Raw genomic sequence first — 25,897 nt, 5'->3', positions numbered from 1 at the left:
AGTTGGTGAATCCACAAATGATGACCCCAAGGAGCTGGGCTCAGCATTGCACAGAAGACATGCACCACCCAAATGGCCTTCCCTCTGTGCACAAAAGTTTTTGTACAAGTTCTGCTGTATATAGCACTTCTGCACAATGGAGGAAGGGCAGTTCAGCCACTGGAATCACTTCCGGCTCATCTCTAATAATATTATTACATTAAAAAAACATTTTTTGACATGGTGCAATGTGCAGTATCTGCAATCATTTAAGATATGCTTGGAGAATAACAAACTTACAAGAAGCAAGTCCTTGCCTAGTTCATCGATATCTGGCACAAACTTTTCAATGAGTTGTGGCGGTCTGGAATTGAAAGCATGTCTTGGAAGGGCAACATCACTAGGCCAGTCTTCTTCTTCCGGGAGCCCAATGACACTGTGTAAGGAACAAGCATACATATTAGCTGGGGGTGAAACAAAAATATGTTATTGCTGTATTTATACAGCCTCATCTTCTTTCATTGTATTAAATGCTAAATCCTGCTTCACATGTTTTCATGGGATTGCCACTTGTTCTTTTGACGCGAGCAGCAGCATTATCCAGGATCACAGAATAATCTATAAAATCATATAAGGCAATTTTTAAAACCTTTATAGACTATACTTTACATGACAATAAGGGCCAGATAATGCATCCCTTGCTTGCACTGAGGAGCACCTTACTCTGTAAATAATCCCACTGATTTCAATAGGACTGTTTGCAGAGCAGTGCATTATTCAATGGGAGTAGGGGTAGCAGAACTGGGCCTTAATGATACATGGGAAAAAATCTTTATGGAGGCAGTTTGGTGATAGTGCTCTGGCCTGGGTCTCACTCTCCTGAGTCCCTGGATTGGCAAAGTGCTGCAAGTGCTTTGGGAGAAATGTGCTCAGACCTTGGAGGCATGGTGCACCTTTTATCACTCAAGAGTGATTAAAAGGAGATTTCACAGAGGAATTCCATGCAGGCCTCATTTGCCACAAGGATGATGATCCTGACAAAAATCCTTAAGGAAAAGACAGCAGAGCATGGGTCAAGGAGGCCATTTCACAAAATTAAATAACTCAGCTGCTTTAGGATAAAATTTTCAAAAGCACCTAAGTGTACATAGACTCCTAAGTCACTTAGGTGCTTTTGAAAATTTTACTCCTAATTTTGTTTTATGTTCCTCTTATCCATAGTTGGAAAACTAATATTTCTTCTTCTGTTCTGAATATGACACAAAGCTGCTTATGAAATGAGCATGTTAAATCCTAGAAACATGGATAAATGAAAACAGCTGAATTGTTGGGATTTCTTTTAAATGTACAAAAAAAAACCCTTTCTTTTTGGACCATGTTGCTGCACAATTCAAGCTTCAGCCTGGAGTTAATATTTCCAATAGAGCTATAAAGTGGTGAAATAAGGGCTTGTAATGGAAATGCTGACAGAGACCCATTAGCCAGACTTTACATACCAAGTTTTAGCCAAAATCAAATTTACAGCTGAATTTTACACACCTTAAAATTGAAATTTATAATGAAAATGCTGACAGACTCAGAACTAATAACATAGAAAAACAAAAGTTTCCTTAAGAGTTTGGGCTTTTAATGGAAATGCCACCAGGGTGCAGCATTGTCCTTTCTTTTTATTAATAGTGCTTGGTAGTAGACACAGAATGAAAATTAGGACCAAGCATTGCTCTTACTTACTTATAAATCCCGAGTTACTCCTTTCAAGTCAATGGAATTACTTCAGATTTCTACAGGTATGAGAGCAGAATTTGGCCCTTAGTATTTAAGGTACGTCCATGAAAAATCATGGAGCAGGTCCTCAAAGAATCAATCCTGAAGCACTTGCATGAGAGGAAAGTGATCAGGAACAGCCAGCATGGATTCACCAAGGGAAGGTCATGCCTGACTAATCTAATTGCCTTTTATGATGAGATTACTGGTTCTGTGGATGAAGGGAAAGCAGTGGATGTATTGTTTCTTGACTTTAGCAAAGCTTTTGACACGGTCTCCCACAGTATTCTTGTCAGCAAGTTAAGGAAGTATGGGCTGGATGAATGCACTACAAGGTGGGTAGAAAGCTGGCTAGATTGTCGGGCTCAACGGGTAGTGATCAATGGCTCCATATCTAGTTGGCAGCCGGTATCAAGTGGAGTACCCCAAGGGTCGGTCCTGGGGCCGGTTTTATTCAATATCTTCATAAAATGATCTGGAGGATGGTGTGGATTGCACTCTCAGCAAATTTGCGGATGATACTAAACTGGGAGGAGTGGTAGATACGCTGGAGGGGAGGGATAGGATACAGAAAGACCTAGACAAATTGGAGGATTGGGCCAAAAGAAATCTGATGAGGTTCAATAAGGATAAGTGCAGGGTCCTGCACTTAGGACGGAAGAACCCAATGCACAGCTACAGACTAGGGACCGAATGGCTAGGCAGCAGTTCTGCGGAAAAGGACCTAGGGGTGACAGTGGACGAGAAGCTGGATATGAGTCAGCAGTGTGCCCTTGTTGCCAAGAAGGCCAATGGCATTTTGGGATGTATAAGTAGGGGCATAGCGAGCAGATCAAGGGACGTGATCGTTCCCCTCTATTCGACATTGGTGAGGCCTCATCTGGAGTACTGTGTCCAGTTTTGGGCCCCACACTTCAAGAAGGATGTGGATAAACTGGAGAGAGTCCAGCGAAGGGCAACAAAAATGATTAGGGGACTGGAACACATGAGTTATGAGGAGAGGCTGAGGGAGCTGGGATTGTTTAGCCTGCAGAAGAGAAGAATGAGGGGGGATTTGATAGCTGCTTTCAACTACCTGAAAGGGGGTTCCAAAGAGGATGGTTCTAGACTGTTCTCAATGGTAGCAGATGACAGAACGAGGAGTAATGGTCTCAAGTTGCAGTGGGGAAGGTTTAGATTGGATATTAGGAAAAACTTTTTCATTAAGAGGGTAGTGAAACACTGGAATGCGTTACCTAGGGAGGTGGTAGAATCTCCTTCCTTAGAGGTTTTTAAGGTCAGGCTTGACAAAGCCCTGGCTGGGATGATTTAACTGGGAATTGGTCCTGCTTTGAGCAGGGGGTTGGACTAGATGACCTTCTGGGGTCCCTTCCAACCCTGATATTCTATGATTCTATGATTCTAAACTAATATCGGGTTCTAAAAAACAGCAGTGTGCCCAGGAGTGCGCCACCACTTCAATCTTTCCCCGCAGTATCCACAGACTGCTAAGCTCTTGCCAAAGTGGAAATTAGATCTCTTTGAAAAGTTAAACTTGATTGTTATTTATTATTTGTAGGTCACCACTGACATGCAGGGAGGGAGCTTTACTTATAAGATGACAAGTCCTGCCCGGAGGGTCTTTCAGTTTAATACTCCGATCCTGCAAATGCTTAGCCATGTGGGTAACATTACATATGTGCTTGTCCCATTGAACCCGTGAATACATGCATGTGCATAAGTGATGAAGACCTGAGTTCACATCAGATATAACACAATGGGCTGTGTGTGATCAGAGGGGGAGGAGGAGTTTTCAAATGGCAATTACATATACAAGTTCGTTTTCTTTCAAATGTGTCCAGTTAGTTCTGATTTTTCTTTTAAGGAGTACATGATTGGGCATGAGAGCACAAACAGACCAGAGTAAATGCTAGCAGTTGGAAGTTATCGGCAAGAAGTGAGGAGGCTGTCTGGTGCGCAGGAAAGGGGGGTTGGTTCCAGGCATAAGGGGTAGCATTAAAAAAAAGGTACAAAAATGGGAGTTGGATTTTTTTCAAGTAGATTTTTACGGATCCTACAAAACATTTGGAAATTGTTTAATACACGAGTGTCTGCCTGGCAGCCCTAGCAGGTTGCACTACCATTTGGGTGACCAAGATTCTGGAGCATATTGGAAGAAGCTATTTTATCCTCTCACCATACCAACAGTACAATAGTGGCAGTAGCAGTAAATATTGATATATTATGGTAGAACCCAAAGGCCCAGGTTCAGACCTGATCCTGAGAGAGACTGAGCATTTTCCACTCCCAATGACTGCAACAGGAGTTGAGTATGCTCAACACACCCTGGCATCTGGCCTTAAATCTGTGAGCATACACTGTGTATTGATGTTGGCATGGGGAAAGGAGGGGAGGGTTATGGGCCATCTCCTACAGATCTATCCTCAGTCTTTGTGGAGAACTCCAACTAATGTAAATAAAGGCTGCACATGTGGAGGAAGGTCCAATTATCTGAAAAAATGTCAGTCCAGAATGTAGGAAAATGCGAGAACAACTTTATCCAAATTAGCCTAGAGAATGACTCACTACCATAGCAGGCAACAGCTTCCCCATAAAGGCAAGGCCTATGCCTAAATGTTGGGGGTCTCCAGCTGTGAAAACAGAAAATAAACACTATCTGACATAAAAAAGCAAGGAGGCGGCATTTGAAATATTGAAGGATAATTACACAAAAGAGGCAAAGCAGATTTTCTCTTTAAGTGAAGTGTGTAATAGAGAATTTCTTCTCTCTCCTAAAATTGGCACAGTATTTTTTTCTTCCTGATTAATGGTTGAATTCTTTTCCATACAGGTAATCTCACCCATTAGGGAGGGACAGATAGTTCACTGGAGGAGGCTGCTGTTGGCTATTATGTTTTTAATCCTATTCCAACTCATTTGTTTTGGGTTTTTTTCCTGAAATGTCATAAACAATTTAGGATCTTTAAAAAAAATCACAACCATGCTCTTTACGTCATTAAACTATGCTGCATGTATCAAAACATTCCTTGATTAATACATCAGAATATAAATTAATCAAAGGGATCACTTTGCCAGAACTAGAAAAAGCAAACAGGCAAGGACTGATTGTTTTTGGATTGTTCAGGAAGTGCTATTCACGGGTATGGTAAATTAACCACGCTAGTGAGTCATATACACTGGTATGGTATGCAGGAAAGGGAAGTCAACTGAATGAAAATCAAGACCTGCAATTTGGGAACCTCATTCTGAAGTATGAAAATCTTCAGAAATGGATGTGTTATAATTTGAGAGCTGGAAAAATGATTAGAGAGACAAATTCGTTATTTGACCTACTGGAGTGCTTTCCTTTGAAGCTTTACGATCTTCTCTCTGGGGAGTGCCCCCTGAACCTCCGCTCCTCCCTGCCTACTATTACTACTCATCTTGGACTCTCCCTCCAACTGGATGCCTGGATCCCTGGAACTCTCTCCACAAGAGGGAGGATAGCTACAGAGGTGAATGAGCCCTCATTCTGTGCAGGAGTGGGAACAGCCATATGGGTGTCTGGTGGTCACAACCACTCCAGTATTATTATAAAACATTTATACCAGGCCTCAAATTTACATGGCACTTTCCAGGACACCATCAGAAACATTCCTTACTATGAAGATATTTTAATCTAAAACAACAGAGAGGTGATTGATATTTTTCTCACTTATCTGTATCAATGACTTTAAAATGGAGATTTTTTATTCAAAAACGTACTTGGGAGGGGGGAGTAATTCTACTTTAAAAAGTTCAGAGTTTGTCTGAAGAGGAACTGCAATACCAATAAACAGAGATGTAAAATGCTTTTAAAATAAAGTAAATTATCCCATCTCCAAGATAGCATCCATTTAATCTTGATACCTTTTATGTTTTCATAGCTGCCTTTATCACCAAAATATGGTTTCTTAATAATCTTTATTGGATATACAGTGAAGCTAAAATATTCCTTTCCACAGAAGTTGTTGATCCAGATTAACATTTCCATTTAATAATGAACATTTTTAAGGGATTCTGATTACATTTTTTTGAAATTCATAAATGAACAAAATATTGAATAGCTAAAACCTTATTTGGCTTTGTAAGGTGATTCTTTCTTGAATGCTCTAACTTTTAAGAAAATCTGTGAATGGTGCATGAACCATACATTTAAAAGATTAGAAAAAATCCCCAGAAGTCTATTGTCTTCTTGATGATGATTGTTATTTTATAAAACTATATTACATGCAGCTTTCTCCTCCCTATTTGACAGAGAATACACGGAAATATTATATTGCAGTGCAGCAGCAATAGGAAATATGTTCTAGGAATACTTTGTACAAGTCCTTTTACTCAATAAAAAGCATGGCAAAGAAATCTTAAAGTGTTTCAAGCTAAACTGCCACTGACATAATGCAGCGAATTAGTACTTACTCAAAGATTTTTCCTAGCTGATCAACATCTGAATTTCCACGAAAAAGTGGCCTGAAAGAATAAAGAAATAGAATAAGATTTCTTTAACTAAAGTGAACTTGTACTTGTCATTGAAAGTTTCCAAAACAAACCAAAAACCTGTTCTTTTGCTGAGTGCTCAGTTACCCCTTTGTGTTTTTATCCAAGTAGTAACTGCACTTTTCGAGGTTTCTCCTTGGATTGGTAACAAGACTTTAACTTAATGGATCAGGCACACCTACAGACATGTTACATTTGAGAATTAATTTCATCCTTTAATATGAGTAAAATAACTTTATTTCCTATCCTTTTTTAAGCTATCAGCATAAGAGTAAATCAAACACTGGTTGATGAAACAATGTACATTATGTAGGGCACATTCAAAGCGCTGTTTCGAGAGAGAGTCATGCTATGCATTTTAATAAAATAAAAGATTGATTACTAATGATATGTTTTAGAAATCAAATTCCTTGTGTATTCTATTAAAAATGAATGCCTAAGCTCTGGGGGTCAAATTGAAGACAGCGGGAATACATGAATCTGTAAATCATGGGATGTAAAACAGTGCAGAATTTACCTTGAAAGAGAGGAAAGCTTCTGCTGCATAAATAAAGATACATTTAGGAAATAAATTAATAATCCAAGCCTTCAATGGGTTGTTAGAAACAACAGTGACTAAAAAATACTCACTTTGAAAACTAGTGATATATACCGTGTCCTTTTAAAGTGCAATTACAATTTTTGTTCTTCTGTTATTGTAATTTGCAAAATATCATCCCCCTGTAATGGTACATTTATGTGAAAGCGACTGTACAGTAAGAGATGTAACAAACATTTGCATGATATATTAGCTAACTGTCCCAATAGCACAATAAGGGTGTGATCTATGCTGTACCTATTTTTATGCCTAAAATTCTAAAGAGACTAGTAAATCCCAGATAATTTAGGGTCCTGTCCACCAGGAATTTATACATCTTCCTATGGTGAGCAGGCTGCTGGTAGCCGTGTAAGGTAGTGTAGCACTTTGGCGCAGCTATAAAAGGGATATAGTGCGAGTAGTCAAAGGAGCACACTGTAGGCAGACTGTAAGAAATGAGATTTTACTGTTGTCAGCTGACAGCCAGGTTGCCTCCCCCTTCAGAACTCCTAATTCCCAGAATGCAATGCATGTTGTAAGCTTACAGTTGCAGTTACCATGACACAATACAGGGTAGCACTTTAACTGAAACACAGAGACTTTATAAACGATGCATATTCTGGTGTCTTCAGTAGCAGCACGTGATTGAGTTTTCCCCATGACCAGTTCTCCTCCTCCTTCACTTGCCCAGCATATTGCTTTTCTTTCCCCGGCTGAGCTCCCTCACAGTGCTACCAGTCAGTGAGATACCAACCATTTCATGGTTTCAGTTTGCCAGAGAAGAACTCCCATCTGCATTAGGAGATAAAGGGACATTTGGCCATACCCTTCCTCCTCCCCAAACCACAGGTACAGAAATGGGAGTAGTCTGCACAGTTCTAAGGATGGTTTAAAAGGCATGTTTCTCCCTGCCTACCAGTTAATTCCTGGAAAAACTGAAGACTGAAGGCCCACGTACTGGGGCAATGCAGCTCCATGTCACAGTCTAATTTAGGGCTGAGGATCAATTACATGATCTAGCCTTATATGTCCTCACATACATGACAGACCCAAGAACCGTAACATCTCTCCTCTAAAATAACTGACCACACAAAATACATATCCTGAAAGAAGTCTGTGACACCCAGAAAAACAATAGCAAAGGAATGACTGTAAAATGTGCAGGTCATCTTTCATATACCGTATGTGCATTCTACTCCCTCATGTTTGCAAATGATGTCACATCAGCTTAGACTAAGCTGTTTTCGGGAAGGAAATTCAGAGAAGAATCTGACCCGGTAACCCCTGCAGCCGTACTACTCCAAGTTTAAACTGCCTTTTTGTTGACCATGAAGCACTGTGCATATTTAGGATAGTGGGTCTGAAATAAATAATAAATTTGTACACCACTGTTTGTTGATTAATTTTGGCCTCTTATTAATAAGATTGTTTCAGTTTACATTGGATCTTTACTCATTTTATCATTCCCTGCTTTACGTCATTTCACAGTATCAGTTTCTAAGGAAAAGAGAAGGTGACTCCAAACAGATATGCACAACTAATTCTGCAGTCAGTTATGGGACTGATTTTTGTAAGTGTTTGAGCACCATAATTCCATAGAAGTCAGGGGAGGCACCAGGTTCTTAGTACCTCTTCATTTTGACAACTTCAGGTAATTTTTAAGTGATTATTTGAAACTGCTAACGTGCCTCAACCTCCTCCATTTGTGGATTTTCCTCTGGCTCAAAGCAATATTAAGCAGGCCCCTTTAAGCTAAAGAAATGTACACATTCAAAACGTTCCATCCAAGCAAAAGTAAAGCAGAACCAATGTTTTAAAATGTATTCTCAACCTTGTGTTAATGTGAAAACTTGGCAAATTCAGCCTTGTTCTCGGATCACCTTAGGCAGTGTCATGCCAAAACAAGTATGATTCTTGGGATTTTTAAGAAAAACGTTTCCCATACCTGCTGCTCCCTTGGATTTAGTAAGACCTGAAGCAAGAATTTAAATTCTTTTGAGAGTGTAACCATAGAGCGCAACGTGATCTTCCAGCACACTCTGATATTCCACTACAATGAAGAATTAATTAATTCATCTTTCAGACTCTTATCCATCCCAGAGTCATAACTTCAACAGGGTGCCAGCATTGGGCAACACCAATGGAATGAATTTGCCTCATGAATTTTAGCTGATGGTTCAATACTCCCTGTACAGATGACTGGAGAAGTACATTCATTTAATCTGCAGGCACATGAAGACCTCCTGTCTCACATTTTGGCACCATTTACTCTGTAGTAGTCGTGTGCCAGCACAGACTGTATGTGCACCTTATATGGGAACTCTCATCTCAAGCAACTGTTTTTTAATTCTGTTCTTAAAGGTGGATGTCAGCACTCCCAGGACTGCTGAATCTGGAGTATACTCCAGCAAATTTCATCCCCTGCTTCTTGTATCTTTCACTTGACTCACTCCCCAGGGTTTATTTATCTTATATGAAAACTGAATCCAGAAGTCCTTAACTCAGAGATACAGTCTCCTCTATGTGAGAATAATCTCTGTAAAAAAAGTTAAACTCAGGGGTACTGTTCAGATTACGGAGTTTCCTACTTGCTCTTTTGTGGGGTAAAGGCAAGGGACTGGGTTTGCTATCTGTAGCAGAGGCTGCGGGTTCCATCCTCTGAACTCACGGAACCCCTAAGAGTTCTGTGCAGATAGGGATCCACAGGAGGCAAGGGCTATCCACATGGACACCTCCTGCCTCCATTATTTCCCCCTCTCCCCTGGATCCTACCAGCTCCCACTGACACTGGTTATTGCAGGAGCAATGCTTGTGGGAGGTCCCCATTCGGAACATATCTAAAAGGCAGGGGAAGGGCCATGTTCTACAGTGCAGACAAGGCAGAAGTTTATATTTGCACAGCCTCAGGATATCTCAACTTCTCCAGTGTCCCCCATGTTTTGTTTTGATGGGCAGGTTGGTTTGGGGACAATCCAGAGCATCCCCAGTGGCTCCCCCATTCCCTCTCCAACTCTTTGGAGCTGGAATGTCACAAAGTCCCATGGGTGGCCTCTGCTAGGTGCAGAGGAAGCATGCCACAGAGTTGGACCCCTCTTTACTGTGGGAGCAGGCTCTCCTCAGTATGTGGATGTGGAAAGGAGTAGGAGACACACAATTTTGACTCAGTCTTAGTGGAGCGAGCTCCCAGTGAAGTCAAGGACTGAGTGAAAACTGAATAAGAATCTCAGGATTTAGCCTTGAAGTACAGAATGCGCTGATGCCCTATTAAGCGGATATGAGCTATAGGAGTTTGCAATATGGCTTTTTTCTCAGGGCAAATCTATTTACCTTCTTAACAGAGCAAGCCAAAAGAAAGATAAATACACACTGAAATATAAATAGAAGTTATAACATAAACTAACAGTGGAAAACAACACAAATACAAAAATGCAATGTGTGTGTACAGATCAAAAATATTTACACTGATATTTCCCTGGCAGAAAGGAACTGATCATAGATTCCAAGGTCACAAGGGACCAGTAGGATCAACTAGCCTGACTGTGTAACACAGGCCCTAGAACCTCCCTGACAAATTTCTTAGAGCAGATCTTTTTTAAAAAACACCCAGTCTTGATTTAAAAACTGTCAGTGATGGAGAATCACCATGACCCCCAGTAATTGAGTCCAATGAGTAATTACCCTCACTGTTAAAATCTTACACCTCATTTCCAGTCTCAATTTGTCTAGCTTCAACTTCCATCCATTGGATTGTATTATACCTTTCTCTGTTACATTTAAGAGGCCATTATCAAATATTTGTTCCCCATGCTGATACTTATAAACTGTGATCAAGTCACTTTTTCACCTTCTCTTTGTTAAAATAAATAGATTTTGCTCCTTGAGTCTATCACTGTAAGGAATGTTTTCTAATCCTTTAATCGTTCTTGTGGCTATTCTCTTATCCCTCTCCAATTTATCAACATCCTTCTTGAATTGTGGATGCCAGAACTGGAAACAGTGTTCTAGCAGTGTTCTAGAGGTAAAATAACCTCTCTACTCCTACTAAAGATTCCCTTGTTTGTGAATCCCAGGATTACGTTAGCCCTTTTGGTCACACCATCTCACTGGGAATTCATGTTCAGCTCTTTGTCCACCACAACCCCCAAATCTTTTTCAGTCACTGCTTCCCAGGATAGAGTCCCCCATCGTTTAAGTAGGAACTACATTCTTTGTTCTTAGATGCATATATTTACATTTAACCGTATTAAGATGCGTATTGTTTGCTTGCGCCCAGTTTACCAAGGGATCCAGATCACTCTGAATCAGTGACCTGTGCTCTTCATTATTTACCACTCCCCCAATTTTTGTGTCATCTGCAAACTTCATCAGTGATGATTTTATGTTTTTTCTCAGGCCACTGATCAAAATGTTAAATAGCGTAGGGCAAAGAACCAGTGCCTGCAGGACCCCACTAGAAACACACCCACTCAATGATGATTCCCTGTTTGCTATTACATATTGAGACCTATCAGCCAGTTTTTAATCCATTTGATGTGTGCCATATTAATTTTGTATCCATCTAATTTTTTTATCAAAAAGTCATGCTGTACTATGTCAAACACCTTACTGAAGTCTAAGTAGAACAACAAGAAAGATTTCACCATTCACCAACTCTATGTTCTTGTTTGCTTTTCCAAAGCTCACAAAGTCACACATTTTGTTCACTGGCATTGAACACTTTGTCCATCTGAGCTGGATACCTGCTCTCTAAAGGTTGAGAGCTTTGTTGTGTATGTTGTTTGCTCTTTGTATCAGCTGCCGCTCAGTGACAATTAAAGTGTAAACAGATCAAAAGAAAATCTCCTGTGTCCAAATTCATCCCTGGTCTAACTCCACTGACATGTCACAAAGAGTACATACAAAGTCATGAAGTTGCACTCCAGAGAGAAATGTGGTCTAAGTGTATACAGGCAGCGTTACGTCTAGACTTTAGACCAGTGGTTCTTAACCTGGGGTGCACGCATCCCCTGGGGGTGTGAGATGCCCTTTCTTGGGGTGCAAGATGCCCTTTCTTGGGGTGCGAGACAGGCCAGATTTTTTTAGAGGGTAAATCATCGAAAACACAAATTAAGCATAGGCACGTAAGTACAGCTACTTTGTTTCATCAAACCTATGTATTTATTAACAATATACATTTTTTAACGATTACTGTAATATACAAACAAAAAATATATCTAGGTTTAAAGAACTGACCTACTTCAACGATTTTTGATAAGGGGTGCAAGAACATATTTTGAGAACCAAAGGGGTGCAGGCTGCAGTAAAGGTTAAGAACCACTGCTTTAGACTATACTGCTTTATAGACTTGAGGAAAATACTTGTTTTCCCTGTAACAATAAAACCACCTGCATAGAGAAAGCAAAGGAGATTTTTATATGCTCCTTTGCAATGACTGATCTTGAGTACCACGCATTAGGAGCCAATGCATTTAAACTAGTTTATTCCATTGGAAATCACTTCTCAATTTCTGACTTTGAGGTGTTAACCTTTGAATAAAGCAGACATAAAAAGATGTATAAGAAATGGAAAATAGTATCAAGGAGAAAAAAGCAGTCAAGGCATTCCATTTCTAATCCAAACACATTACAAAGCCACAGGGGTAGCTCTAGAACCGCCAACACAACCGCCTACAAAACTGGGCCAGGAGCCAGATACATGAGATGCAAGAGAATTAACTTCCAAAGGCTGATATCTGGATTCTGTCATTGGTTAGTACAGCATGGTGACTACTGAGTTGCTGAGCACCTATCACAATCTTCTTTATCTCTATAATCATCTATGGATATTGTTTCCTAATTATTGACTGAGTATACTGCAAATCTACTCACATTTCTTGGGGCCAAAATCTAGCTGTGGAATGTAATTTTTGAAAAGTTAAGTCATACAGATGCTCCCTAAAATCATAAGAGCACAGTGAGCATAAAAGACTGTACATCTCCAGTCTCAGGTGATCTTTGCGTTCTCAGGCATGTAGGGTGGATAAGGGCTGATGACAAGGCATGAGGAAGTGTTGGAAAGAAGAGCAGCAAGGTCAGAGCTGATAGTGGGTGACTGGATGCAGAAGAGGAATTAAAAAGAGGCAGTCCAGAGGAAATAGGGTGACATGATATAGTGGAGATAGAGATATGTAAATGAAAGGGATACAGTCCAAAAGAGGCAGTCCATGAGGGTAAGACTGGGGATTTGGGAAGTTAGTTCTCCCAGTAGGGTTGTGGAGGTAGGTTTAGGAGCCTGTATGTGTGAGGGATAAGATGACTGCAAAGAAAGAAAGGAAAGGTAAAGAAACATTTGCCAAGGGATCCTGCATCTCCTGGGAAATCTGCCCAGCTACAGAAACTGTAATTCAAAGATATAGTTAAATAGTGGGTTTTTCTGGGAGTGGCTAAGTCATTATGCAAGGTAACCTATTTCCCCTTGTTTTGTCCTATTCCCCCCCCCACCAACGTTCTTGTTAAACCCTGGATTTGTGCTGGAAATGGCCCACCTTGATTATCATACACATTGTAAGGAGAGTGATCACTTTAGATAAACTCTTACCAGCAGGAGAGTGGGTGGGGGGAGAGAGAAAACCTTTTGTAGTGGTAAACACCCATTTTTTCATGCTTTGTGTGTATAAAAAGATCTTCTATACTTTCCACAGTATGCATCTGATGAAGTGAGCTGTAGCTCATGAAAGCTCATGCTCAAATAAATTGGTTAGTCTCTAAGGTGCCACAAGTACTCCTTTTCTTTTTTCTTTTCATGTTACAAATAGGCGAGTGACAGACACCACTGACTTGTTGACTTACTGTACCCTCTCTACACACACACACATCACACATCATCTGAAAGCTTATTATATCTACTTTAAGGTGAGTTATGATGTTGCACTGTCAAGTGGTGCTATTACCATAGAAACAGGGATAAACAATGACACCATCAACTTATTTACAGGACCACTTTGAAATATTTCCATTAATTTCTGTTAGTTTAATGACTCTATGTATTATTTAAAGACAGAAAGTTGGATTTCTTTGTGACCTCAAGGCATCACAACAACAATCTAAGGGTAAAACAAAATCTAATAACTTTGTACAGGTATCATTGAAATGTAATAGTGCTGGTGACATTTCTAGTCAACATCATTATCGTCATCTTGTTCATCATTACAATCTCTGTCAAGAGTGCATGGGTAGCCACAGTCTTCATTGCCTTGACATGTACACAGTTCTGTGCGGAGAACATAACTTCTGTATCTTGCTAAGGACAGGGCTGTGCGGAAAACAATTTTTGGACTGATAGCTGCTGTGATTGTCCCTCCTTAAATTTGGTCTTCTTGGCCAGTTCAGCAAATGTTTTGATGCCAGATTTCTTGACGTGGCTGAAAACGCTACCTGTCCCATTAGAATCAAGTGCACTTCTCACAAATCTCTGCACTTGTTCTTCACCAGCATCTGCTATTTTCAGAATATACTTTTGTACATCTGATGTTACATGCTATACAGCAGATACATTGATATGGATGTGATTTAGCATCAAATCATTTGTCATATGGTTGCTGATATGACTGGTAAGAGCTGCAACATACTCATCATCCCTCTTCATTGCAGAGACAAGGACTTGTTTGTGGACTTTGTCTTCACGACTTCTTGTCAGGCCATTTCTTTCTCTGAAAGGTTTTGCATATTCATAATTCGAAGCTGTGAACTGTCATCTCTAACACTAATACCAACCTGTGTATAAATGTCACTGAATTAAAAGGCTAATTTCTAGAATATTTCAGGTAATGCCTGGGCAGTTACAAATTAAAATCTTCTGCCAGGCAAAATAAAGGCAATATTGTATGTACAAAAGCTTACAAAAGGAGATGCATTTGGAATTCACATACATTTGTATCTACCCACTACCCACTACGAACTGTGGGCATGCAATCTTCTGCTGCTGGTGCAGAACCTTCAGTGTGAGACTGATCTGGTCAGCAAATTTAAATTGAAAGTATTGAAAACTATTAAAATCGTTTGTGAGTAAGGTTGCCAATTTTGGTGGGACATATTCCTGGAGGTTTCATCACATGACATAATCTTTAATTAAAGATTGATCTTTAGTTCTTGGAGGCTCCAGGACAATCCTGGCAGGCTGACAACTGTATGAGATATTTTGACATTTAAAGATATGCAGTGTGAAAACATTTGATGTTAGTATATTGCAAAATGCTGATATCTGTCATTTTTGCTATATGCCAAACAGCTTAATCATTTCTGAAAAAAATATTCTTGCCCATGTAAAACCAATAAAAACTTTTTATTACATTGTCATTTGGTAACTTTGACCAACAAGCACCACATTACGGTGTTGAAATTAACATAAACTGTAGTCATAGTCATGTTGCAGTGTTTCTGGGACTGTGCAAAAAAATGACACTTTCTCATTTTGGGTTCCTTTGTTTCACCTCACCAACAGGCTTACAGCACCATTTGACAGCTCTACATCGTACCTCATCTAAAGGTACATAAAATAAGCATCCAAATGATATATGATGTGGGTGTGTGTAGGGCAGTGGTGGGCAACCTGCAGTCCACATGCAGCCCATCAGAGCAAGCCTCTAGCTGGTCGCCAGACCGTTTGTTTACATTTGAACGGCCGCCTGCAGCTCCCAGTGGCTGTGGTTCACCGCTCCCGGCCAATGGGAGCTGCGGGAAGCGGTGGCCAGGCCGCAGGTTGCCCACCACTGGAGTAGAGTGTGTACATTAAACTCCAAAAATATGGCCCTTTTTGGAGAATTGCTGCATACCTAAAAATGTGAGTAGCTGGAAAATACTCATTTTTGTCAGATTATTAGTAGTTCGTTAAGAAGGAAATATTTTCATTTTAGAATTTAAACTCAAATCAGACCTAGAACTAAAATCAAAAGCCATCTGAAATAACTGAAAAGCACTTGAACCTCAATGTCCCTCAGAGACCCATGCACAGAATGGGTCCTCTCCAGGCCGCTCTCTCCACCCCATGCACAGTGGGTCCTTCTCCCTCTTCTATGGATCCCACAAAGGCATTTGTACTGCAGATGTGAAAAGAGAAACTCAAGCAAGGTACGAGGGAAAATATACATAATTTAAGGAGGAAGATTTTTGCAGCCTGTGATCAGTAACGTAACTGCAAAGCAGTGTAAAAACTACATTCTGAAATCAGGCCACAGCTGAAAACTTAGCATGCTCTGGAAAGTTACCCACTTCCAGTCACAAGTGACTTGCCTCAGCTGTTGTGCAATTCTGAGTTCTCATTTTAAACGTAACATTTTTTGTACTTCTCCCTCTCCTCTCCCTTTAATAATATCTTTGTGTGGGTGAGTACAAGACACAGCATGGAAAGGACTTACTTCATATACAACCTGTTACTCTTGATCACAAATTACGCAGGTGTTCTAAGGAACATACAGTCTCCTCCTCATAGATAGAGCTAGAAAGCTGACTTCAACGTGGGGTAGGTATATGCTGGGTGACAGCCAGTCCTTAATTTGTGCCAGGGTTTAATCCCGGCACTTCTGGGCTTGCTGCGTCAGCTATTAAAGTATTGATTGAGCCCTGGCTCCTAATTGCTTAAGCCTCAGCACCTCTTTCATTACAAATTTAAGCACTGGTGACAGCCAAACTTACATTTGAGAGACACCGATCTGCCATCTTGATTTTCTCAGTTTTGTCTTTAACACCAACAGCACAAAATACTTTACCAATATGTATCCTTCTTCAAATGAAAAAGCATTGGGCCCGATTCTAAACGCACTTATAGTGGTGTAAATCAGGAGTTACCTCACTGAGATCATTGAAATTACATCAGTAGGAAACCAGTGAAAAAATCAGAATCAGGCCCAAAGGGTTGGAAGAGCTAGAGATTCTCAAGTGTGAACTTCGAGAGTTTCACCTAGCAAGTGGTTGCAGGTCAAGTGCAGTGGCTTGTTTCTGAAGAAGCCGCTGCAGATTTTCAGGTGCTGCAACGTCTTAATTTTACGCCAAGTTCATATTTAAAATGAAATAAATTAATAGAATAAATAAGGCCCAAAACCCAGGCCCTAAATGTGTGTGCAAGCAAGTCTCACAGAAGCCCACAGGAATTCTGCCTGAATTGGGGAGGCGGCACACTTTCCTGAAGATGCTCTCTGTTTTCTGATGGGGCATCTACCCCACAAATGGAAGATAGTGGGGGAATGAGCTATCTAGATGTTCAGTGGCATTCCAGGAGCACAAACAAAGAGGTGCTGAGAGACTCTGGTGATGTGCACCCTATAAAAACTTACGTAGGCTAGCATAGAAGAGACCCAAAACTTCTAGAAATGAGTCTGGAGGCCACTGGCTCCCCAGAAGACTGCTGACATCAAGATGGAGAATGATACTTGTAGGTACAGACAACCCATGAAAACAGAGAGGCATTCCTACTGGTTGGTAACAAAATCAGAAATCAGGTGAGCTTTCCTTGGTTTGAGTTTCATTACGAAAGGTTTGCAAAGCTCTTCCACCAGTATTTCCATTATCCAGAGATGGTGAACTTTCAGGTGCATGATTTGAACACAGAGGCTGGCCACCTGGATAAGGCCAGAATTGTAAAGGTTAATAATGCATTAATCTTGAGAAATATGGAGATGGAAGTAATGTAAATATATGTTCCCTTTGAGTGGTGACTTAAAAAGGAAGCATTACTAAAAAGGAAAGTGAACAGAAGTACCACGTGCAGTGCTACAAATAAACTATTGATATTCTCCCATTTAGATTCAATCAGTAAGTAAAAATACAGGAAAGAGCAGAAGAGAGATTTTAAATGGAAAAACAAAATCTCTTTTTCAGGCTGCCCTTAGGGGTAGACAAGGGGAAAATCTGTCCTGTGTGCTAACAACAGTTGCTTGCTGTTTTTCACTTATGTATCATACTTCAAAATTCCAGATGCCTCCAAGTTGAATGAAGGTGGCAATGTGCTTGAGCCTGCACCACTGAAGTCAAAGGGAGCTTTAACATTGACTTTAAAGGGTACAGGATCAAGCCCTATAAGCCTATGGGGTGAGTGAAGCCAGAAAGAAAAAAAAAGACTGTATTTTAAAGGGAAGGGAAGAGTATGCCTGACAAAAATTATGAGCAAGATGAGTGCAGAATTTATTTGCCCTCAGAGTACTCTCTAACCTAAGTAGTTCTCATCTGTTCCTGGAGCAGAGTTGCTTTATCATTTATCTTTTAACATTCTTTTTTTTTTTTTTTTTTAAATAGAAGAGCCTTGATAGGTTGAATGTCCTTCACTTATTCCCTAGTCAGATACGTCACTGTTTTCTTATCTGTGGACATCTGCTTCTCCAGAAGATTTGTAGGTTTATTTCACCAGGGCTTTTGGAGTAGCTATCTGAACTCAGTGAGCATGACAAAACTATGGCATTTTGAAAACTGCCCCAATTTTTGAACCAACTTCTGGAAGTGCATACACAATTGACCTTGGAAAATGGGAAAGGGTCCAAAAATGCACGGTCTCTGCTAAGAGTAGAAGCAGAAGCTTTACCCCTAGTTTGCACTAAAAGTTTTCCCCAACAATGTGATTAACTACATTTGTGTCATTCCCGCACCTCTCTACAAACACTGATTCAAATTACATTTACCTATTATGAGCCAGCAGTTTCGGGTCTGAATGTGCATCTAAACTGCAGGCGTCTGCATCTTTGTGTCACTCAAATGCAGCAAACAGAACTACTGATATGACCCATATGATTCAATCCAACTCTTCCTGCGAACACTAATTTCGCTTTCTATATTCCTTTCTTGCTCATATATGTATTTTATATCCTTTTCTGATTTGCACCCTCTAAAGTTGTTATGCCTCTTTGTAGTTCTTGCACATCTGTGATTTAAAGTTTTAAAGATATTACTTAAATTAAGGTGGATGGCTTAGAGCAGGGAGAGAACACTGAGAGTTCCTTCCTTTACAATTCACCCACACAGGAGACATTCAAAATTTGTCTGCAAAGTGCTAAGTGGAAGTGTGAGGAAGCCAGTACTGTGTGAAGCAACCCTGCCCCAAGGGGTATGTGATGAGTTCAGTCATGACCCTGTTTCCCAGACTTCCATCCATCAGGAAACTATCAAGCACTTGTGCTGTGGAAGCACTGACTAGGCTTTTTTAAAAGATGTGTGGTAGTAAGATCCACTGTACAACAGGTTCCCCAAGCATACCTTGAACAGCCGTAAGGCCCTCCCCCACAGCACTCCAGCGCTGGAGGTGTTCCCCACTCTTTACAGTCCCATGGCTCTCCACAGCCATAATTTACTTCTAAATTAGTGGACCTAGCAGACAAGATTCAAAATTACACATTGCACATTTGATTCACAGGTGGTTGTGTAAAAATTGGATTAAAGTGATAGTGATCTTTCATATCATATTTTTTAAAAGTGCATTGAATGTCTCTGGGTAAGTGTATTCCACAGCTGGGAGTGTGCTTCCCAGCGCAGGTAGACAGACATGCCCTAGCTCTGCTTGGACTAGTGTGCTAAAAATAGCAGTGTGGCAGCAATAGGCTCAAGCTACCCACCCAAGTACAGTCCCACATGAGTACCCAAGCTGCTAGCCTGAGCTGCTGCCTATGCTGCTGTGGTCATACTGCTATTTTTAGTGCACTAGCTTGAGTGGAGCTAGCATGTGTCTCTCCACCCACGCTGGGAGGCAGACGCCCAGCTGCAGTGTAACATCCTTTATGTCAACAAAAGGCCTAGCTCTGGCTTAGGGACAGTTCTTGCCCGGTACCATACATGATTTAGTCTTTAACTGTGTTTCTGGTGCTACACCAGCTACTACAACTGGAATAATAAATTTGTCTTGAACATGAAATACCCTCTCCTTTAACTTGTACAAAATCCCACTGGGCAAATCCAATCAAATCACAATTTCAGAGGTAGAGAACTATGGTTAATTTATTGTGGGTTCATGACTGCTTTTTCAATGCCAAGATGAAGCCCTGAAAGTTCATCAATTAATGGTAACTACATTTATAGGTCTAAAAATCAGTTGTTAACATGGACTTTGTCCTGAGATTTTTTTTAAAATCCTGGAATAGTTTGAATCCATGGATATATAATGGCTTTTCAAGTTTGAGGCATTAATTTAAATCCAATTCTGGCCTCACCAATTTAAAATATTTCTAATCAGATTGCTGTGATGGGAAACTTTTAGACAGAAAATATTTAGTGCCATTAGGTCAGTTTCTCATGGAATAAACTCTCCTTAACCAAATACATAACAGCCTACTCATAGCTATATCAGCTAAAAGTCTTTGCACACACTAACGATAGCATGAAGGAAATTAACTGTTACCTACCTGCAGTCTTTCTAAACCAAGACAGAGGCAAGTTAGTGAAACCAAATGGAAATATTATAAATTGGTGATCTCAGCATAAGACAGGTGCCTGGCAAATGAACATCCAAGCTCATCCTCTAGTTTTATTATTAAAATATTTTATTCATATCTTGCCAGCTCTGTGCTAGGCGCTTCAGACAGCTTAGCAGAAAAGGTATCTTTCCAAAAGAACTTGCAAGATGAATTCATAACTTAAAAATCACAGGAAGGGGCAACTGATACAAAGTAGTTTCCTAGTTCCATCATTGCACATTACATCATAAAACAGCGCATCAATTTGATTTAAATGTTGTCATGGCATTTTTGGAAATTCTGGAGCTGGGTAGCGCTAGGAACAAATGAACCATAGGACCTATTATGAAAAAAGTTGGGAAAACTCGCCTGTCATTTGTAATATTGGGGTAGGGTGGGAATCTGCAAGTTGCACTAGTGGTGAGATAGAATATTCACACTACTGAAAAAGGTCAAACAACCAAATTTGAAAGGATACATCAAGTAGAAAGAAAACAGTTTTACAAAACCAAAAAGGGCCAAATCCTGGGGAAAAGGAATTTGTTCTGAAAGAAAACATTACATAGCTGGGAAACACAATTGTCAGCACCAAATAATCAGGGTGTCTACACAGCTCGGCCATGGCTGCTACTACAGGGCATTGGGTACATGTTCTGAACTCTGTGGCTTGGGTTGGGTGACCTTCAGTGGCACCTACTGCACAAAGTTTCCTTCGCAGTTTTGCATCTGAAACAGGCTAAGTAAAACAAAAGCAAAAACTGACTGTAATAAAGACTGCTGATCAGAAAAGAATTTCTTAAAGGTGATTAGAACCCTTCAGACAAGAAAGGCAGTAGAATATCGTTTCAGCGCTTAATAGCAAACTATTATGTGAGTAGAGGTGAAATCTCAACTTGTACTTTTTCTCCAGCTGTGGAGACTGAACCTCAAAAGACATGAAAGTGAGTTAGATGGATGGCGTGAAAAAAATATTTCAATTTCTAGCAGCTGTCCTGGTTTACTGTGAATTAATAAACACCTACAGACAAAATTAAGATGCTTATTAAAGGTTGGTAAGTTTTTACAGCAATGATAATAGTGAAAATTGATATAGTTTTCAAAGGCCTATTAGAATTTAAACTAGATGCATTTTGTTCTAAATAATAAATTATCCAGTGTTGTTCGCTTCTGTTACTCAGACTACACAGGCAGGAATACTCATACAGATACACATTGACAAATGGCAGCACTATACCGTGGAATATCTTCTATAGGAAACTCTACCATATTAAACTCATTTATCCATTAGTAATTTTTCATTAAATTATCCTGTTTCATTGGTTCCTGGCCAAAACAAAGACAAAAGAAGTAAGTTTTTATTTTAAAAAGAAAAAAAACCTCAGTAGAAGGAATTCCTGATGCAGCTACTGCTCACAGAGCTATGGTTGTAATGCAATCTCTGACACACAGTATTTACATAAATGCCACATCACAAAACAGGTAGCTTGTTTCGCTTGCATTTTAATGGCGACATGCAGTGTGCTTCATTACTTTGGGCCATATTTTGCCCTGTCTACCTTCTTCCCCCAGCATCCTACCATAGGCTGAGCCCAATCCTTGTTCCTGGTAAGTCAGTGGCAAAATTCCATTAACTTTTGGCATTATGGTTCATATCATAGCATACACATTTCTCTCTGAACTACTTATATGGTGCTCATCACCATGGTATCTGAGCACCTCACAATTATTAATGTATTTATCCTCACAACACCCCTGTGAGATACAAATGTGCTATTATCCCCATTTAACACATGGGGGACTTAGGTACAGAGAGGCTAAGTGACTTGCCAACATTCACACAAGAATCTGGTGGTAGAATAGGGACTTAAACCCATGTCTCCCAAATTCTAAGCCAGGACCCTAACCACTGGACCAGGCTTGAACATGTTTGATTGGCTGCCCTCAGCCCCAAATTTCTCTTTTGAAAAAGAGGAAGGGAGGCACTTACAAGGAGGGCAGCAGAAAAACCCTTAAAAGAAGAAGGCATTACCATTTTTTTTCACATGCTATTTCAAGAGTGCTCTATGAGAAACTGGCATTATTTAACTATTAGTCAGTTTCTTTAATTCCATGTTCACCGTATCCCTTTAAAATGGTGACTGATAGAATATGAGTCCTGATCACATAAGAAACAACACCTCTGCTTTGGATGGCAAGTATGCTATTCAGAGGCTTTATGCAGATACTCTATCAGGCTTAGTGATTCTATGGTCATGCTTGTATGTCTGCATTCTTACAGCATCAGAGTACTATTCAACACTGCCAAGTGGGCCTAACTGAACAACCAAAAAAGTCAATGTTACTGTAAAGACTTGTTCCACCCACTTCTTTACGCGCTGAGTGAACTCAGACCATTTGGAAACAAAAAGTCATTTTATGTTGCTCAGTTGTTTATAATCAACACACATAATGTAGCCAATTATAGTGAGAACTTTATTTTTAACCATCTCTTTCAATTCTAAGGAAACTGAGTCATAACATAAACCTACTGCCCATAGTTCAATTTTAATCCACAAAAAAAGCTTCCTATATTTTATAATAGTGGGTCAAATCCTGTGCAATGTTCTAGGCTCTGAAGACCCTAATATAACAAAACTTCCATCATTCAATGACCCAGAAGGGGGCAGGCAGAGAGGAAGGAGAGGGGGACTCCACAATTCCAGCTCCCTCAGACCACATATGATAGTTTAGCTTTGTTTCTTTTCTAAAACTTTCTTTAGTGATTAAAGTATACCTGGGGGTTTGGCTGGTTCAGAGAACCAGAGCCAACGCTGGGCATAAGCAGACTAAGCGTTTATGGCCCCGAGCAGCTCAAGGGGGCCCCCTATTAATTATTAGTATGTGTTGCATGTGTAGGCGGCCCCCCCCAAATATTCCTGCTTGGGCCCCCAATGAGCTAGCACCGGCATGCAGAGAACTGATAATCATCAGTCCTGTCTGTATATACTGTTATTCTGGGAGTTACAAAATGAGGCTGTTAAACATAGCCCTGCAAATTCTGAGCGTGCAAGCAGTGTACACTTTGAAGAAAGGCTGTATAGTTGTTATTTCTGTGTTGTAGTTTCTTATTTGGGGAGCTGTTGCAAGCAACAGCAGCTCTCTGCCTTAATCTTTCTAACCATAGTCAACTCTTGGTGCAGGGTTGCTTCCTGGGAACTAAGCATTGGTGTTTGGGCTGAGATTCCTGAAAATGAGGCCTGCTGCATACTGTTTGTGACCACCTCTGTTCCAGATATATATAGTGTAAACAAACAAGCGACACTGTGAAAATACTCTCATTCTCTGATTTCTCCTTTAGGGGGAAATTCTACTACTGTTGGGCAGATGGGCGACCCTGTAGATAGACTGATTGATGTCAATTTCACTGTGAAATAGATTATGAAAGAAAAATCAATACAGCTCTCTCTTATTTGTGGCCATCTGTCTGTACATGTGTCTGTGTGTGAGACTTCAGTGGGGTTCACTGGGATGTAAGGTCAGGGCAGAATTAGGGGACAGAAGGGTTGGGGGAAGAGAGAGAAGTCAGTGATTTGTGTTTCCTAATTTATTTCTCAATAAGAATGAGACCATGAAATTTTGATCCAGGGTCTGAATGGAAATACGGTCCTTCATGGATGTGGTTTACAATTTCAAAATATTGGACATGCTGAGGATTCATGTAGGTAGATAAACACTATTTTAATAAAAGTTCAGAGAGAACAAGGGATTGCCTGGATATGCATGTCCTGCATATCACTGGCTGAGGAGGGACGTTTGAAGCAAAGCAGTTATTGTCAGGGTTTCAGTATACTGACATTTCCTTTTGAGAAAAGAGCAGGAAAAAAACTAGCTCTTAGGGAGCCCAAGATTTTATAGATCCCAAGCCAAGCCTCAGTCATGATAACCAACATGCTGTCAAAGAATGTACTTGATCAGACCTTGTATCATTAATAGAGACAGTCATCACCAAATGTAACAAGTAAGAAATGTGACAGCAGATTGGAAAAAAAACAGGCTGACAAAAGGATCTCTATCACTGAGCTTGACTCCACCTGCCTATTGGGAACATGGGCCAGTAAGACGATGGGCATGCTCCACTGGGGGCCAATATCCTGGAGTCGCACAGTGTCAGCTGTTCCTTCCTCAGAGATGAGATTCTGGGAATGTGGGTTCTGAGACCACAGCCACAGGAGGAGGAAGGCGTGATCTTGTCTTTCCTTTCTCTTACCTTGGCTGATAGAAAGGAAGGCGGGTTCAGAGTTAGAGTTCAGCCCAGGCTTGGGAGATTCAGGTTCAAGTCCCTGTTTTGCTACAGCTTTCCTTTGTGACTTTGGTCAGGTCACTTCGTCTCTCTGTGTATGCCTCAGTCCCTCACCTGTAAAATGGGATCATAGCACTTCCCTACTTCACCAGGATGTCGTTAGCTGCTTAAATACTATGTAATAGAGGCCACATAAGTACCTAAGAAAGGTGGTGGCCACCAATATATATATGTGAAAGGGAATTTTTTTTAAAGGGGTGATTTTGGCTTCACCCTGATGTCCAACAGCCTGTGACCCATCTTTGCCTAATGGCCCCAGTGCCAAGAAACAATGCCCTCAATGACTTTCAACAGCTGACTCTTTGAACTGAACACAAACTATTATTTCAACAAGTTTTGTTTCTAAACAGGTCAGAAGGCCAGCTGCAAGTACTATGTTTTATTAGACTAAGCTGACTACTAAACAGAGACGTGATAGTAAAAGCACTGGATGAGTTATCACCCTTCCTACAGTGTTCTACCGTAAACAGCCTAAAACACTGCAACTAGAAGTATTGTTCCTAGTGCACCTGAGGGCATTACAGTAGTATTTTTAACAGGCATATAGACACCAAAAAAAGCTTGACTATAACTTTGAATTGTCTTAAAAATGGAACTGTTCTTAACATGGTCTGATGTGATTTGAATAATGGGGTTTCCAACAACTTGCTATTTTTTAGCTTAGGGCAGGTAATAACTTTGGCCTAGTATAAACATCTCCCCCTAAGCTGTATGCATGCAGAAGAGTCTCATGCATGGATCATGCCCTGAGGATGAAATATATATGAGGGTGTATGTGGGTATATGCACATAAACAGCACCATCCTGTGGACCCTGCAAAGGACATTAGAGCTATGGTCTGTGCAGGGGACGGAGAAGAACACTGGCCAGGAAGGGGGGAGCAGTGGTTGAGTGTGGGGTGTACATCTGTCATGTGGATGGCCTCAGCCCCCTGTGGTTCCCAAGGATTTGCCATCTTTGGGTGCACAATATCCTGTGAAATAGTCCACAGCATGACTATGTGGGAGAAATGCTACCTGGGATCCTTATGGAGATTTTCTCCCCTCCTATGGATTTTAATGATTTGGGACACTGAAAGGATCTGCATGGAGAATCATATTCTACCTACTGCAATAACAAGTATTTTTTACTCCTTCCATGGGCTTATATCTAATGGCCAAACACTGTAGTTGTTAATCAGGTAAAATGCATATTGACTCCCAAGACTGGCCCTACCACTGGAATGAGCACAGTGGTTGAAAAGATCCCAGACTCTAGAGAGAAGCTGGATCAAAACAGTAGCGCAGTGCCTGTGGAAAAAGATATTGCCATGAATATC

The 25,897-nt window shown here is 40.5% G+C and overlaps 1 protein-coding gene across 4 annotated transcripts in view; it reads right to left on the bottom strand.

Annotated features, from left to right (window-relative positions):
- Positions 1–25,897, bottom strand: part of CDK6 (cyclin dependent kinase 6) — a 203,020-nt gene that overhangs the window by 18,705 nt on the left and 158,418 nt on the right. For 3 of the 4 annotated variants that reach the window (XM_073333958.2, XM_078851783.1, XM_078851784.1), the window contains exons 6-7: positions 6,181–6,231; positions 280–415 (exon numbers count right to left, since the gene is read on the bottom strand). In XM_073333958.2, the coding sequence (XP_073190059.1) occupies positions 280–415; positions 6,181–6,231 (187 nt within the window). The remainder of the gene's footprint in view (positions 1–279; positions 416–6,180; positions 6,232–25,897) is intronic. The other variant, XM_073333959.2, reaches the window with a different exon arrangement.

The sequence above is a fragment of the Lepidochelys kempii genome, chromosome 2, assembly GCF_965140285.1.
Source record: "Lepidochelys kempii isolate rLepKem1 chromosome 2, rLepKem1.hap1, whole genome shotgun sequence".
NCBI lineage: Eukaryota > Metazoa > Chordata > Testudines > Cheloniidae > Lepidochelys > Lepidochelys kempii.
This window is presented reverse-complemented; position numbering and strand designations above follow the sequence as displayed.